The sequence below is a fragment of the Hylobates moloch genome, unplaced genomic scaffold (assembly GCF_009828535.3).
Source record: "Hylobates moloch isolate HMO894 unplaced genomic scaffold, HMol_V3 SCAFFOLD_17, whole genome shotgun sequence".
In the NCBI taxonomy this organism is placed as follows: domain Eukaryota; kingdom Metazoa; phylum Chordata; class Mammalia; order Primates; family Hylobatidae; genus Hylobates; species Hylobates moloch.
Genome location: NW_026652292.1, coordinates 82,296,364 through 82,313,068, shown reverse-complemented (window position 1 = coordinate 82,313,068; position 16,705 = coordinate 82,296,364). Strand labels below are relative to the sequence as shown.

Here is a 16,705-nt window from a genome sequence, read left to right as displayed (position 1 = left end):
AGCAGACATCAAACTCAGAACAGCCAGGGATTGAGAAGATGAGCAACAGTGGGACTCCTCGTACAATGCTGGTGAAACATCATTTATTACACCTGTTTTGAGAGAAATTTGGCAATATCTAGTGAAATTGAAGATGTGCTTTTTTTTCTCTTACAGTTTTACTCCTAGATATTTACCCTAGAGTAATTTTGTCCTTGCACCCAAAGAGAGACCACAGTGTCCAAATCCAAAAAATAACCAAGTGACAGACTATGGTATGTTCCTACAGTGTAACTACACATCAATTAAAGTGAACTCATTGGATGTCAAAGAAGAAACAAATTGCTGAAGGGTATGCAGATTCTATCACTTGTGTAAAGTTTGAAAAGGGCCACATACCCACAATTGAGTTTAACTTATCCCTTTCTCTGTGTCCATCTAAAAAGTGTAAGTGGGCAGCTGTGAAGGTATGTGCCTCTCTTCAGGAGCCAAGAGATCTATCCAGGGAGGAGCCATTAACACCTGGTGGAGTAGCTGTGGTCGTTGTTGGATATAAAATGATACAAAGCAGGCAAGGTGCAAGGTGGGAGGATCACTTGAAGCCAGGAGTTTGAGACCAGCCTGGGCAACATAGCAAGATCTTATCTCTATCAAAAATAAAAATAAAATAAAATGGTATAAAGCACTCAGCAATGTGTGGACAGCCACCATTTCAGGCATGTTGGGAGAGGGTGCAGTGGCAAGCTCTGAATGGATACTCCAGTGTTTGATAGCTCGGCCTGCGCGGGGTTGGTGAGGTGCTGTATGCTCTTGGGCCCTGGAAGCAGGGTAAGGTGGTGTCGGGTGAGGACCGCCCCGTCAGCCACTGGCATGTTGCTCGGCTGTGTCTCCACAACCCGTTCACTAGTTAAGAATTGTGAAAAAAAAAGTGGGTACCTGAGAATTAAAGCCACTGTCCAAAGGCCACCCTGTTGGCTTTTTGGGACCCAAACTGATCTCAGATGGTCCTTCTAGTGCTAAGAAATGTGCCAAAAATGAAAGTCTGGATTGGCACTATACTAAAAGTAATATAAAACCAAACTGAAGGTATACAGTTAAAACTGAGTTCTGGGCAGAGTGCAGCAGTGGCTCACACCTATAATCCCAGCACGTTGGGAGGCCGAGGAGGGCAGGCTGCTTGGGGTTGGTAGTTTGAGAACAGCCTGGGCAACACAGACCCCCATCTCTACAAAAAAAAAAAAAAAAACCAAGAAAATTAACGGGGCATGATGGTGCAGACGTGTATTCTCGGTTACTCAGGAAACTGAGGCGGGAGGGACCACTTGAGCCTGGAAGGTCGAGGCTGCCGTGAGCCATCATTGCGCCACTGCACTCCAGTTTGGATGACACAGCGAGACCCTGTCAAAGCAAAAACTACAAAAAATTGAGCTCTGTGTTAATGTCCGACATTCTGCCCTGCCCACCCCTGGTTCCTGATGTAAGGCCCATGGGGCCTCCCTTCCCTCCACTGGACTCTGGCTGGGTGGTTTTGAGGAATTTTCTATTATCAGAAAAGCAATGACTATTAGGATGCTCTTTAACTGTTCTGTAATAAGCAATTCTAAACTTGAGGAAGCTCCTCCCTGCTTCCATCTGTAACCTAGGTCTTTCTACATTGTTTTTTCTTTTTCGGGAGTGCTGGTGCACACAAGGATGGTTTTTGTTGGGTCGTCAGTTAACCAATGGCCAACCCTTGAGGGATAGAGTCAGGTGGAGCTTCCCTGCTGCTTTCTGGACCTTCCTTTTCTAGGGTCCCTAGATGGGAAGTCTGACTTCAGGACTTTTTGTTGCCACTTGCTGACTCTTTAGAGGTCATTTTCATTTTCTTTTTCTTTTTCTTTCTTTCTTTTTTTTTGAGATGGAGTTTTGCTTTGTCACCCAGGCTGGAGTGCGAAGGCGCCACCTCGGCCCACTGCAGCCTCCTCCTCCAGGGTTCAAGCGATTCTCCTGCCTCAGCCTCCTGAGTTGCTGAGACCACAGGCACATGCCACCACGTCTGGCTAATTTTTGTATTTTTAGTAGAGATGGGGTTTCATTATGTTGGCCAGGCTGGTCTTGAACTGCTGACCTCAGGTGATCCACCCGCCTTGGTCTCCCAAAGTCCTGGGATTACAGGCCTGAGCCACTGCACCCAGCCTAGAGGTCACTTTCTAGCTTCCTTTCTCCCTACTAGTGAAGAAATATACTTCTTTATATATATATAAATATTTTTTGTTTTTGTTTTTGAGACAGGGTCTTACTCTGTCACCTAGGCTGGAGTGCAGTGGTGCAGTCATGGCTTGCCACAGCCCTGACCTCCCTAGGCTCAGGTGATTCTCCCACCTCAGCCTCCCTAGTAGCTGGGACTATAGCCATGTGCCACCACGCCTGGCTAACTTTTCTATTTTTTATAGGGATGAGGTCTTGCTATGTTGCCCAATCTGGACTCAAACTCCTGGCCTTAAGTGATCCTCCTACCTCAGCCTCCCACAGTGCTGGGATTACAGGCATGAGCCATTGCACCTGGCCGGCTCCAGTATGAGCAGCATTTTCACTAGCAGGCTTTTTTGGCCTGATTTTTTTTTTTTTTTTTTTTTTTTTTTTGAGACGTAGTCTCACACTGTTGCCAGGCTGGAGTGCAGAGGCATGATCTTGGCTCGCTGCAACCTCCGTCTCCCAGATTCAAACGCTTCTCCTGACTCGGCCTCCCGAGTAGCTGGGATTACAGGTGCCCACCACCACGCCCAGCTAATTTTTGTATTTTTAGTAGAGACAGAGTTTCACCATGTTGGCCAGGCTGGTCTCAAACTACTGACCTCGTGATCTGCCCGCCTCGGCCTCCCAAAGTGCTGCCATTACAGGTGTGAGCCACTGTGTCTGGTTTGGCTTGAATTTTAAAAATTTTTTATTTTATTTTTGAGACAGGGTCTCACTCTGTTGCCCAGGCTGGATTGCAGTGGCACAATCACAGCTCACTGCAACCTCTGCCTTCCGGGTTCAGGCGATCCTCCCTCCTCAGCCTCCCTAGTAGCTGGGACTACTGGTGCACGCCACCACACCCAGCTAATTGTTGTATTTTTAGTAGAGACAGGGTTTCACCATATTGGCTAGGCTGGTCTCAAACACCTGACCTCAGGTGATCTGCCCTCCTTGGCCTCCCTAAGTGCTGAGATTACAGGTGTGAGCCACTGCACCGGCCTGAGTTTTTAATTTTTAAAGCCTTTTCTACCTTTCCTGATCCTAATTTTTACACATCCATTAGATTGGAACCAGTGCTTTATGTCTCAGTTCTTTTTACATGCCTTGGTATTAGTTATCTATTGTTGCATAACATGTTACTTCAAAACTTAGTGGCTTAAAACAACAACATGCATTTACTGTCTCACAGTTTGTGTGGGCCAGGAATTTGGTAACCGCTTAGCTTAGTGGTTCTGCCTTAGGGTCTCTTGAAGTTGCATTTAAGATGTTACCTGGGACTACATCATTCTAAGGTTTGACTGATGCTGGAGGATCTGCTTCCAGGGTACCTCCCCTCACTCATGCTGCTGGCAGGAGGCCTTGTTTCTTCACCATGTGGCCCTCTCCACAGGGCTGCTGGTGTGTCCTCACAATATGATGGGGGCTGGCTTTCTCAAGAGCAAGTGATCCAAGAAAGAGCAAGGTGGATATCTTTTATGCCCTACACTTGGAGTCATATGCAACCATTTCTGCACTGTGTTATTGACTACGCCGTAAGCAGTAGTGGGGGCTTGAGCTCCAGGAGGCAGGGCTCACGGAGGGATGGGGGGTCGTCTTGGAGAATGGATACCTAAGCATTCTTCGCTGAAGCCTGAAAGCAAAAGGAAACTCTAAAAAGATGTTGGGGGGAGCATGGTGCAGTGCCTCGCACCTGATTTCCAGCACTTTGGGAGGCCATAGCGGGCAGATCACTTGAGGTCAGGAGTTCGAGACCAGCCTGGCCCACATGGTGAAACCCCCCATCTCTACTAAAAATACAAAAATTAGCCAGGTGCGGTGGCGCATGCCTATAATCCCAGCTACTCAGGAGGCTAAGGTGGGAGAATCGCTTGAACCCAGGAGGCAGAGGTTGCAGTGAGCTGAGATCACTTCACTGCACTCCAGCCTGGGCCACAGTGAGACTCTTATCTCAAAAAAACAAACAAACAAACAAAAAAAATGTGTAGGGAGCAGGTAGAATGAAGGAGGGGCGTGTAATCTGAAGACCAATTTGTAGAGTCTCCAGTTATGTTGGCAGTGTTTTAGTCAGTTGTGGGATTGTGGAAATTTGGTTTTCCATGTTTTTTTGGTACGTTTTAAATTTTTATTTATTTTTGAGACAGAATCTTACTCTGTTTCCCAGGCTGGAATGCAGTGGTGCAATCATAGGTCACTGCAGCCCTGAACTCCTAGGCTGCAGTGATGCTTCCACCTCCACTTCCCAAGTAGCTGTGACTACAGGCACTTGCCACCATACCTAACTAATTTAAAAATAACTTTTTTTTTTTTTTTTTTAAACACGATCTTGCTCTGTTGCCTAGGCTGGTCTCAAACTCCTGGCCTCAAGTGATCTTCCCACTTAGGCCTCCGAAAATGTTGGGATTATAGGCATGAGCCACATGTCCAGCTTGTTTTTGATATGTTAAGAATAAAGAAGTGGCCACTATTGAATGCTTATCACATGTCAGATACTTTGCCAGTATGTTATTGTACAAAAGTATATCTAGTACTCCTCAGAATCACCTTATAAGGTGTAAATATAAATTATCTCTGCTTTATAGCTGGCTAACCTGAGCTTAAAAGTTGTAAGGTTTCAGTGAGATGATGCAGTCAGGAAGTAGGAGAATTGGGACCTGACCCTAACTGTGTGTGTGAGCGTGTGCTTTTGTGTTTTTAGAACTCGTAACCATCATACCATACAGTTTCACTGTGAAGCTCGGAGACTTTAATGAGGAGTCATTGCTCTGTTAACCTAAGATGATGATGACACTTTCCTGGCTTCCCCGCAGAAGCCGTCTGTGGTGACTGTCTTGTGAGGCGAGGTGACTGCAGGGTGCTTGTGACTCTGCTTTGACGAAGCAGTAAAGTACACTGTTAGGATTCATCCTAACTGGGGGCTCTGGAGTCATGGTGGGTGATGGGGTGCCAGAGGCAGAGGTGGATGGGAGGGCAGCAGGCCCGTGAAGGAATGTGCTGTGTTTGAGGAGATGAGAGGCAGATGTGCTGTGGATCCGAAGCCCTGTGCAGAAACTTTCACTGGTTGAAGAGCTGAGGCCCTTGGAGTTTGAAGAGTTGGGAGTGGGTAGGCTCATGGAGTGGGTCATGGCAGCAATCAGGGCAGGGCCTGCTGGGTTGGGAGGGGTGTGGCAGGAGTAGGCATACACAGGGCTGGGGATAGGGACCCCACAGGGAACACTGGTGGAGTGCTGGAGGTCAGAGCCAGACCCGGAACTGCAGAAGGTGTCCTCGAGGTGGGAGGTCCCAGGCAGTTAGGCTGGGGGTGTCTGCAGGTTGTCTAGAGAGGTGGTGGGTGGGCATTGGTGGGTGTTGGTGTCCAGACCAGGGTGAGGACAAGAGGGAGTGGAGCACATGACTCATCCAGGCAACAGGAGAGCAGATGGTAGGGCCATGGGAAGCTATAAGAAGCCGTCTGTGGTGACTGTCTTGTGAGGAGGGGTTTGGGTTTGGGGGCAGAGGTTACCTCTATTGGCTGGGCAGGTGGTAGGTCCAGGTGGTAATGGTAACCAGCCAACATTAACCTGATGGTTCCTTACCACTGCCAGGTGGAGTGTTACTGCCCCCATTTCACAGAGTGGAGGCAGAGACAGTGCCTTCACTTGCCGAAGTCCACAGAACTAACCAGTAGAGGAGCCAGCATCAGAGCTGGTTGGTGCCGAGCCAGTCAGCAGACTGTTTCCAAAGGGCTAGTGAGCAGTGAGGGCTCTGTTCTGACTGCTCAGCTCTGCTGTTGTGGCAGGAAGACAGCCATGGGCAGCATGGGAACAAATGCGTGGGGCCAGCATCCAGTAAAACTTTGTGGACACTGTTGTTTGAATTTCCTGTAATTTTTGTGTCATGAAATATTATGATGTTTTTCAGACATTGAACAGAAACAGGTGGTGGGTTATATCTGGCTGGCTGGCATTAGTGTGTCAGCCCTGTGCCCTGCTCTCGAGATCCGTGGCTCTCGGACTTGGGGACACATTAGCAACCCCTGGGAAACCTTTAAATCACTGAGGCCAGACCCGCCGGGTTGGGTTGATCTTGGGTGGGACCTAAGCACCATGGGATTTCAAACCCCCAGGTTATTACCAGGTGCAGCCAAGTCCCCAGAATCAGACTTCAGTGTGTCTGCGGATCATCCTAGAGACCTTATGAAAGTACAGATTCCTGGTAGGCAGGTTGGGGTGGGGCCTGGGAGTCTGCATTTCTAGCATGTTCCGGGTGCTGATGCTGGCAGCCCTGGTGTGGCTGGAGGGTAGGGAAGCCTCGTCTCTTGGCTGTGCAAGATTGTCTCCGTGTGCTGGCCTGGGCTCTGACAGAAGCCAGCTCGCACTCTTTGGTGTGTGCCTTCACCTCTGCCCAGGGCCTGTGCCTGAAAGACGAGGGTAGGTGCTGCCCAGTAAGGACACTGAGCTGAGCCCACCTCCATGTTCAGGGGCAGCGTTCCTGTGGCACTGGCTCTACAGCTAATTTTTCAGGGGTGCCTAGAGGCTGGGTCGTAAGTGATATTTTTATCATTTATCATTTCCAACATTTACAGACGTAGAGTTGAATTGTTTTCACTGGCACTATTCTAATTTATGAGTTTTCAGTGGGTCACAGCATCAGTTAAGCACTACTTTTCTTTGAAGCTTTTAGGGACATAGTTCCATGATGTGGGAATAAAAATGTGATACACTAAGTTCTAAAGGGCCGTGCATTTGATTTCATGCAAAACAAAACCCAATGAGTTTTACGGATTTAACTTCTCATTGCACCTTCTCCCATTCCCACAGGTGGTAGCTGAGCACCCAGATGCTTCAGGTGAGGAGATTGAAGAGCTGCTCAGGTCACAGTGGAGTCTGCTGAGTGAGAAGCAGAGAGCACGCTACAACACCAAGTTTGCCCTGGTGGCCCCTGTCCAGGCTGAAGAAGACTCTGGTAAACATAGCATTATGCTGATGTCCTCTGCTTGGGTTGATGTGTGTAGTGTAGCAAGCTGAGCTCTGGTCTTGGAACTGTAGGGAAGTGTGTCCACTCTCCCTGTTTCTGATCCGTGGGGTTTGGGCCAGCAGTCCAAGTGCCTGTGGTCACAGTAAAAACAGCCTCTGCCATCTGCGTTTACTGGCTTATGAGAGCTATTCGGTGTGGTGCCTTCTGGCCTGTGGCTCCCTTGCTCTCCTGCCCAAGTTGAGCAGCCACTGTGGTCACTGCTGCTGATGGGGCTGTGTGAGAGAGGACAGAAGAAGGAATGGGAGGGAAGGTCGTCTCTTGGGTTCCAGGCTTACATGATGTGGTAGGGTCAGCCTTCAGGCCTGTGACTTCCGAGGAGGCAGCACTTCTCATGCTTCTGAGAGCAGTCCTGGTTTCGGCTGTAGTCTGCACCTTACAGGGGCCCGGAGTGTGGGCAGCTCCTGGCCTGTTTGCCCGAGAGCTCATAGGGCAAGAAGGGTGACTGGACTGACCTTGAATTCGGTATCCTTTGGTCCTTCCTAGGCCTTCGGCTTAAAAAACCAAAAGTGCTACTTTGCTTTGGGCAGTGGCAAGAGGAGGGAGAGCTGACACAGTAAGATTGGAAGATGTGTAACAATGGTTAGATTCGTGATACGTACGTGCTTGGATGCAAATTGTGGAAAACTGAGATTTGAATGTAAAAATAACTGATATATTAGGGTATCAATTTAAAATACAAAAAGTACTGTATATCTGAAGATTCATCATTGAGGAGCTTTGGAGAGGCCAAACATAAAGTATTTCAAGACTCACCTAAAAGGAAGTCGGGGCCCAGAAGCGATAGGGTCTGGCCACATGTGCCTGCTGTCACCTTTCTCCTTCTCAGATGTTTTCATCTTGATTTAGGTGTTTCTAGATCTCTTCATCAGCTATCTCATTAATCTTGAATTTTGTTCAACTTCCTCAGTGTTCATTACAAATACTATAATTTAGAATAGCAAAGATATTTAGGACTTGTATATTTTCTTTAAAAGAAAATATACCTCACTCTATCAATACACTAAATTTAGAGACGTGTTCCTTTTAAATGACTGGCTTATTTAAAAATAAGCCAGCTCTTCCTGAAGCCAGATTCAGCTTACCCTCGAAGTATAAGCATAAATTTGATTGTGTTATATTTTGCTGAGTGCTTAGTGGATAGAAGTGACAGGTGAGTTTCTGCCCACTGTGTGTCAGGTGTATGCAGGTTCTTGGGTGTCCTTTAATCCTGACTTTCAGGTGACCCTGGTGCTAACAACTAGGATGGCGCACCACATCTTTGTCACGCGCCCATGGCCTCAGTGTTAGAAATCTACACAGATGTCTGGGCACGGTGGCTCAGACCTGTAATCCCAGCACTTTGGGAGGCCAAGGTGAGTGGATCACTTGAGGCCAGGAATTCAAGACCAGCCTGGCCAACATGGTGAAACCCCATCTCTACTAAAATACAAAAAAATTAGCCAGGCCTGGTGGCGCATGCCTGTAATCCCAGCTACTCGGGAGGCTGAGGCACGAGAATCTCTTGAACCTGGGAGGCAGAGGTTGCAGTGAGGCAAGATCACGCCACTGCACTCCAGCCTGGGCAACAGAGTAAGACTCAATCTCAAAACAGTATGGAAATTCATTTAACAATTCCAGCCTGGCGCAGTGGCTTACACCTGTAATCCCAGCACTTTGGGAGGCCGAGGTGGGCGGATCACCTGAGGTTGAGAGTTCGAGACCAGCCTGACCAGCATGGAGAAACCCCATCTATACTAAAAATACAAAATTAGCTGGGCGTGCTGGCACATGCCTGTAATCCCAGCTACTTGGGAGGCTGAGGCAGGAGAATCGCTTGAACCTGGGAGGCGGAGATTGCAGTGAGCCGAGATCGTGCCATTGGATTCTAGCCAATGGAATGGACAACAAGAGCAAAACTCCATCTCAAAAAAAAATGAAAATCCATACAGATGCCTCTGTTGCTTGTTTCTGTAAGAAACAGCTGCTGCCTCATCCTGGATGAATGGAGAGGTGCTTAGGAGGTGCTGTGTTGAGGATGTGCTGTGTCAAGGACCTCGCCTGTGGGAAAGCGAGGCACAGGGCTGGCATTGTGCTCATGAACAGGTGTTGTGAAGGCAGACCTGCCTGAGGGGGGCCTCGAGAGTTTGGCTGGCTGTGCCATGTGGTGCCTATGCTTGGCAGTGGCTGAGCAGGTCCTGCTGCCGAGCATTCCACGGGCTTCCCCAGGCTGCCTTTGCACCAGCCTGCAGTGGCGTGGCCAGGAGCGGGCTTTACAAGGGCTGCTTTCCTGGCCCCCATCACACCAGGCTGGAACTGCAGCCGGTGAGGGCCCCCACGCTCTGGCTGCTGACTCTTCTTGCGCATTGGGCTCAGGCCTAGACCCGAGGTGAGGCTCGGTGAACGCATTGGCACAAGGGCACGGACACTTACTTGTACCTCTGCCTGAGGCCTTGCTGGACCCTGTGGAGCTGAGCACTCTTTTGCTGGTGTCTTCTGTCCCAGCAGTAGTGAGGCTTGAGGGCGACAGTGTCCTTCAGGGCAACAGTGTCCTTCTGCAAGATGTTTTATGAAGAGTCCATTAATAAAAACCCTGAACCCCTCTGTAAAGCAGTCATGCAAATGATAATACTGGATTTATATTTAAAATAAACATTGGCATGTTGAAATTAATCATCTCTCTAGAATTTGCACTCTTACACCTTACCGTCTTAGGTCGGTATTGTTTGGATGCCTTAGGTCTTGGATTAGCTGCTATTCCTGGGAACACCTAACACATGGCACAGCTGAGCAAACATGGAGGAAGCCCTTAATTTGCATATATAAATATAGTGTTACTACTTAACATGTTTCTTTAAGGAAATGTTTAAAAAGTAGCAAGTTTTTTTTTTTTTTTTTTTAAAGTTCAACTTAAATTCCACAAGTCTTTGAGTGTTAGTAAGGAAAAGATTTTTTTTTGTTTTTTGGTTTTTTTTAGACGGAGTTTCATTCTTGTTGCCCAGGCTGGAGTACAATGGCACGATCTCGGCTCACTGCAACCTCCACCTCCTGGGTTCAAGCGATTCTTCTGCCTCAGCCTCCTGCATAGCTGAGGTTGCAGACATGTGCCACCATGCCCGGCTAATTTTGTATTTTTAGTAGAGATGGGGTTTCTCCATGTTGGTCAGGCTGGTCTCAAACTCCTGACCTCAGGTGATCCGCCCACCTGAGCCTCCCAAAGTATTGGAATTACAGGCCTGAGCCACCACGCCCGGCCTAGGAAAAGATTTTTTTAAAATACTGGGCTATCAGGAGGCAGAGGTTGCAGTGAGCTGAGATCGTGCCATTACACTCCAGCCTGGGCTACAAGAGCGAAACTCCATCTCAAAAATAAGTAAATAGATAAAATACTGGGTTATATTTAAATTTAAATTTAATGCTTTAATACATTAAATTATAAGGCCAGGCGCGGTCCTCACGCCTGTAATCCCAGCACTTTGGGAGGCCGAGGCACGCGGATCACGAGGTCAGGAGTTCGAGACCAGCCTGACCAATATGGTGAAAACCCATCTCTACTAAAAATACAAAAATTAGCTGGGCATGGTGGGACGTGCCTGTAATCCCAGCTACTCAGGAGACTGAGGCAAGAGGATGGCTTGAACCCACAAGGCGGAGGTTGCAGTCAGCTGAGATTGTGCCACTGCCCTCCAGCCTGGGTGACAGAGCAAGACTCCATCTCAAAAAATAAAAATAAATATATATATATTTATAACAGATGCTAATATAATCTCTAAGGTTAGATATAGTCGCCAGTTTTTTTGTTGTAAAGAGATTTGATCTGTAAGACATAAGCCCTGGAAATCAGCAGGGTTACAGGAAACACATCATGGGCTGGATCTGTATGTTGAATGCCCTGGGTAGGTTCTCACAGTGCTTCAGTGCAGCTTTTGGAGTGGTTTTCATGTACATTTTCCCCATCCCCCATTCCAAGGTAACGTAAATGGGAAAAAAAGAAACCACACAAAGAGGACACAGGACGCTACAGAAGATGCTGAAGCTGAGGACACACCCAGGAAAAGACTCAGGACGGACAAGCACAGTCTTCGGAAGGTAATTGTGTTTCAGGTTTGCTTGACCTGTCAGAGTGTATGCTCTGTGACTCTTGGTGCCACTGTTTTCCTGCATGGGAGCACACATGAGATGCAGGTGGCGGTGCACTCAGCTCCTCCCAGGCTGGTATTCAGCAGAAGGCTTGCATTTCTCACAGAACCCCATTGAGAAAGGCTGCTTGCAAGTTCTTACCCACCAGGGGTGTTATCACAGAAACCGATGATGTGTTGCTCTCCAAGAAAACAGACATCCAAATGCTTTGTGTAATACTTGTTCTTTAGATTGGACAAAATTGTCATTAAAAATGACCTCTTCGGCCGGGTGTGGTGGCTCACGTCTCTAATCCCAGCACTTTGGGAGGCCAAGGCAGGTGGATTGCTTGAGGTCAGGAGTTCGAGACCAGCCTGGCCAACATGGCGATACCCCATCTCTACTAAAAATACAAAAAATTAGCCGGGCGTGGTGGCGTGCGCCTGTAATCCCAGCTACTCAAGAGGCTGAGGCAGGAGAATCGCTTGAACCTGACAGACAGAGGTTGCTGTGAGCTGAGATCATGCCACTGCACCCCAGTGTCGCAAGATTCTGTCTCAAAAAAACAAAAAAAAACCCCAAACACCATAACCTCTCTATAGGGCTTATTATTCAGGATATAAATAATGAACTGGCATCAAAGTCCATTAGAGATATGTGTTACATGTCAATAAAAAGTCAACAGTTCATTAAAGGCAATGAACCTAGATTTTATTTAGTTCATTAGTAATTCATGTTATTGTTTACTGAATGGGAATACTAAACAGGCTGTGCAGGAAAAGTGCAGCATAGATACAAAGCCAGCCCCAGGTCCTTGTGCTCCTCGCTTACTGCCAGCATGTGTCCAGGGACAGAGTTTGCCTGGTACCTGCAGGGGACTGAAACCAACCAAGGAAACACTGAATTATTCTGTCTAGCGTATGGTGCCCATGCATGTAGAAGACGTGAGCCCTTTTCCTAGTGTATGAAGTGGTGCCATTCATTTCAACTGTCTCAGATGTCCAGTTAACTTTTTCATGAACTGAGACTTTAATTAGACTTCGTACTTTGTTTGAATTTCCATTTTATTTGATAATAGTTCTGGCCGGGTGTGGTAGCTCACACCTGTAATCCCAGCACTTTGGGAGGCTGAGGCAGGTGGATCACTTGAGGTCAGGAGATCGAGACCAGTCTGGCCAACATGGTGAAACCCCATCTCTACTAATAATTCAAAAATTAGTTGGATATGGTGGTGCATGCCTGTAATCTCACCTACCCCGGATGAGGCAGGAGAATCACTTGAACCTGGGAGGCGGAGGTTGCAGTGAGCTGAGATCGCGCCACTGCGCTCCAGCCTGGGTGACAGAAGGAGACTCCATCTGAAAAAAAAAAAAAAAAAAAAAAAAAGTTCTGACAGAGTAGTTGTATATATTTGTGATTTTGAGTAAAGCTTCATCCTGTTTTTCACTGATCTGAGTTAAAATGCTCTTTTTATTTCAAAGAATGGAAAATAAATCTCACATATTGCTAAGGTGTAAATATGTGGACACCATATCATTTATCTTATTTCTTTAAACTTGTATTTGTAGTTGAGAGGAGCAGGCAGGCCCTGCCCCATTTTTCTGGCCCACAGAACATTCTTCTGGGGCACCTGCCATCAAGTGAGGTTGTTGAGCGATCAAGTGTTCAGCTAGGTCAGATTCACCTGTAGTCACTAAGGTTTATAGTTACCAGGAAGCCTGCACTTAACATTTGCTCTGGTCACGTAATTTTTTTTTTTTTTTTTTTTGAGAGGGAGTCTCACTTCGTCACCCAGGGTGGAGTGCAGTGGTGCAGTCTTCACTCACTGCAACCTCCGCCTCCTTGATTCAAGTGATTCTCCTGCCTCAGCCTCCCGAGTAGCTGGGATTACAGGTGCGTGCCACCATGTCCAGCTAACTTTTTTGTATTTTTAGTAGAGGCAGGGTTTCACCATGTTGGCCAGGCTGGTCTCAAACTCCTGACCTCAAGTGATCCGCCCACCTCCACCTCCCAAAGTGCTGGGATTACAGGTGTGAGCCATTGCGGCTGGCCAGGTTACCTTCTATTAAAGTAGCCCTTTGCTGGCAATCATACGTAAACTGGTTGCTTTGAAATATTTGTGTAAATGATATACCTAAAAAATGCATGACCCTGGACACTCAAAATACCAAAGTTCACATTAAGTGGCTAGTAATGTTTTATTAGTTCCTATCTCAGGAGATAGCACATGATAAAAAGAAGTAGTGGTGTCTCTTCAGATTCGGGTTTTATAAACCTGAGCCAAACCAGATATGACACCCAATGTGCACTGAGCACTTCTGACATGCTGGGCACTGTCCCAAGTGCATTCTCCTGTCGCCTTGTCCATGATCCTCTGGATTCCACCTCACCGCATCCTGTCTCACTGGCTCTGGTTCCAGGCAGGTGGGTGAGATGGAGTATGAGTGTAGGAGTGGCAAGTCATTCCCTGGGCAGCACTGCTCTAGTGCTATGGGGACAGGGCATTTTTCAGCCACACCTTTCAGAATCTCAGCCCTTGATAAAAGCTTCATGATCCCTTCTCCCTTTTTTTGCTTTTCTCAGTTGTGAAATATTTTACTGATGATCTTTGTTTATTAGGTGTATCTGGTGTTTGTCTAAAAATTGGAAATCCTCAGTATAGTGATACTAGTAATGTTGGTCCTGACTTAGCAGGGCTGAGTCTAACTTGATTGGATACCTTTTGAATGGAAGGATCCATTTTTCTCATTTTCATCCTTCGCTTTGGGTTCAGTGGAAAGTCTAGGTGCATGTTCAATACGACTTGTATCAGGTGTCTTAACCACATGACTGCAGCAGGTCTTGGCGTGGCCCCACCCACCTCGCCCTCCTGACAGATGCGAGAGCGGGAGGTGCGAAGAAAGAATCAGTCCAGATTGTGAAAAAAAGTCTGAGATTGGGCAACCATGGATGACTTATGTGTGGAACACATTTCCAAAGGAAGAAGTTTCTGCCACAAAACTTTTCAGCAACCTGTGTTCATTCACATGAGGAGATTTTTTTTCCTTTCTTTTCCTTTTGTTGTTCTTTTTCTTTTTTTTCCTTTTTTTCTTTTCTTTTTTCTTTTTTTTTTTTTTTTTAAATAATAGAGAGACACAATCACTGACAAAACGGCCAGAACAAGCTCTTACAAGGCCATGGAGGCAGCCTCCTCGCTCAAGAGCCAGGCAGGTAATGTGGTCAGCGCCCTTTCCTTCTTGGCTTCTGGGTGCCCAGGCTGGGGCTGGGTGGGTGGGCTGAGAGTGTGAAAGGGGAAGGCTGGGGCTGGTGAAGGGGAACAGGGCAGGGGAGGAATCCACAATTAAGCTAGGAGCGAAAAAGAAGGAAAAGAGGTTCTTCTGTGGTTGAAAACTAAACTGTTTTAATGTGTATGTTGTTTTGAAGGTTTGGCTAAATTTTATTGAAGTTACTTTTTACTTGGCTCTTTTATTTTCAATTTAAAATTTTACTAGAAAAGTGATTTCAACCAGAAGTTTTCAGGTTTCTTACTTGATGGTGCCAGTTGCTACTGTAGATTCTGTCACCCTTCAGTACCCTGACCCTCTGCATGTAAGCTAACAGTAAGGGCTCGTTATTTATATTTCACATGCTAAAAAAACTAGCTTAAAATATTTATGAAAGGTAACTGCCAAAAAAATAAGAGGGGAAATTACACTTCCTTTTACCTTTTAGTTATCTTTTTGAAATATCTGTTTGATCCCTTATTGAAGAAGTCATACCTTCTCCAACTCTTAATTAAAAGGAAAACAAAACCCTGGGGAGGAGAGTGAGGGAAGATTGGCAGTGGCTCTGTTTTTCTTGTTTTGCATGAGGTGCTTGACTGGCTTTTAAAAATCAGTTAAACAGACTTTAAAAAAAAAAAAAAAGACATGAGCAGTTGGACATGTGAATGCTAGCTGATGATATAAGAGCATTGTTACTTTTAAGTATGGGAGTAGCATTGTGGTTATGTGTAAGGCTTTATGTTTAGAGATTTGTGCTAAACTTTTTATGGATGAAATCATATGTCTTGGATTTGCTTCAGAATAATCTGGCAGGGGGACGTGGAACCAGGTATGGATAGAGCCACGCTGGCCCCAGGTTGATGTTTTTGGGGGCCAAGTAGCAAGGACATGCATGGGGTTCATTGTACAGTTTGTCTGCTTTTATGTTCAGATTTTTCCATGATAAAAAGTTAAGCCAGAAGGACAAAGGAATTCAGAAGATTCATCTTTAGAACTTCACTTATTTGAGGGGTAATTTTAAAGCAGTAAAAAGATTAAGGGTTTATGATTTGAAACTTTACAAACCAAAATTATTTTACAGCAACGAAAAATCTGTCTGATGCATGCAAACCACTGAAGAAGCGAAATCGGGCTTCCACGGCAGCATCTTCAGCTCTTGGGTTTAGCAAAAGTTCATCTCCTTCTGCATCCTTAACTGAGAATGAGGTAAAATAATAATAATAATGATAACCATGGCATTGGTATGAAGGCCATTTAGCTGCCCACGCTGCAGTGTGAGTAACGCTCAGACTTCATAAGCACAGCATTGGTGCTCACTGCCAGTGCAGATGCTTTAGGGCCTCTTGGCTATCTCAGATTCATGAAATGGACAAACAGTGCACTATGTTAGTTTATTTGAGCACTTTTTATACACACACACACAGTGTGTACATGTACAGATATACTTCAGTCTTGATGCAGTTTCATAGTTCTTAAAAATCTGTCTTAAGAATGTTGTGTTCTGTGTAGCCCTCACACTGTAAGAGTTCACATGGAAGTAAGTCTGCGTTGGTTCTGAAAGGGCACAGTGTCAGTTGAGCTGACATACTGGGTGGGGTGGAGGGCGACTCACACACCACACCTGATTCCTGTTGCTTCCAGACCTAGGCTCATGGAGGAAGCCAAAGATTTCTTTGTTCTCATGCATTTCATGGCTTTGGTCCTTTAAATTCTGGCACATTTTTAGTTACTTGAGTGTTGAGGTGAGTCAGAACTACCATTGTAATAATGACTCCTATGTTCTGGACTTGCAAAGTATATGATAGCAAAATAAAGCCATTTGGGGCTGCTGCCTGCCATCATTGTAACATGACACTTAGACTTTATTATCAAACCTAAATTTTTTGCTGTTGCCAAAAACAACAAATAGCCACAGAATGTAGGTGTGACACTTTTTTGTTCAGAGGTAGTTTTGGTTTCCTGATTTTTAGGGATTACCTTCATAGAGCTTTGGAATTTTAATTTCTTGTTATTTGGTTCTCTGTGATGCTGTTTTTCTCATTGTAGACATAGGTCCTGTTTTTGTCATATCTATGAGGAGATGATAACTGGGGGCTCATTTGGAACAGGGTAGTGAGGCAAGGGCTGGACAGGCCCCT

The 16,705-nt window shown here is 46.2% G+C and overlaps 1 protein-coding gene across 4 annotated transcripts in view; it reads left to right on the top strand.

Annotated features, from left to right (window-relative positions):
• The window catches only part of NSD2 (nuclear receptor binding SET domain protein 2), a 97,220-nt gene that overhangs the window by 41,163 nt on the left and 39,352 nt on the right, over positions 1–16,705 (top strand). For all 4 annotated transcript variants that reach the window (XR_009210494.1, XM_032135759.2, XM_032135761.2 and 1 more), the window contains 4 exons: positions 6,993–7,137; positions 11,156–11,274; positions 14,433–14,514; positions 15,649–15,773. Coding sequence is in view for 3 of the 4 variants with exons in the window: in XM_032135759.2 (XP_031991650.1) it covers positions 6,993–7,137; positions 11,156–11,274; positions 14,433–14,514; positions 15,649–15,773 (471 nt within the window). In the remaining variant the exon portion in view is untranslated. The remainder of the gene's footprint in view (positions 1–6,992; positions 7,138–11,155; positions 11,275–14,432; positions 14,515–15,648; positions 15,774–16,705) is intronic.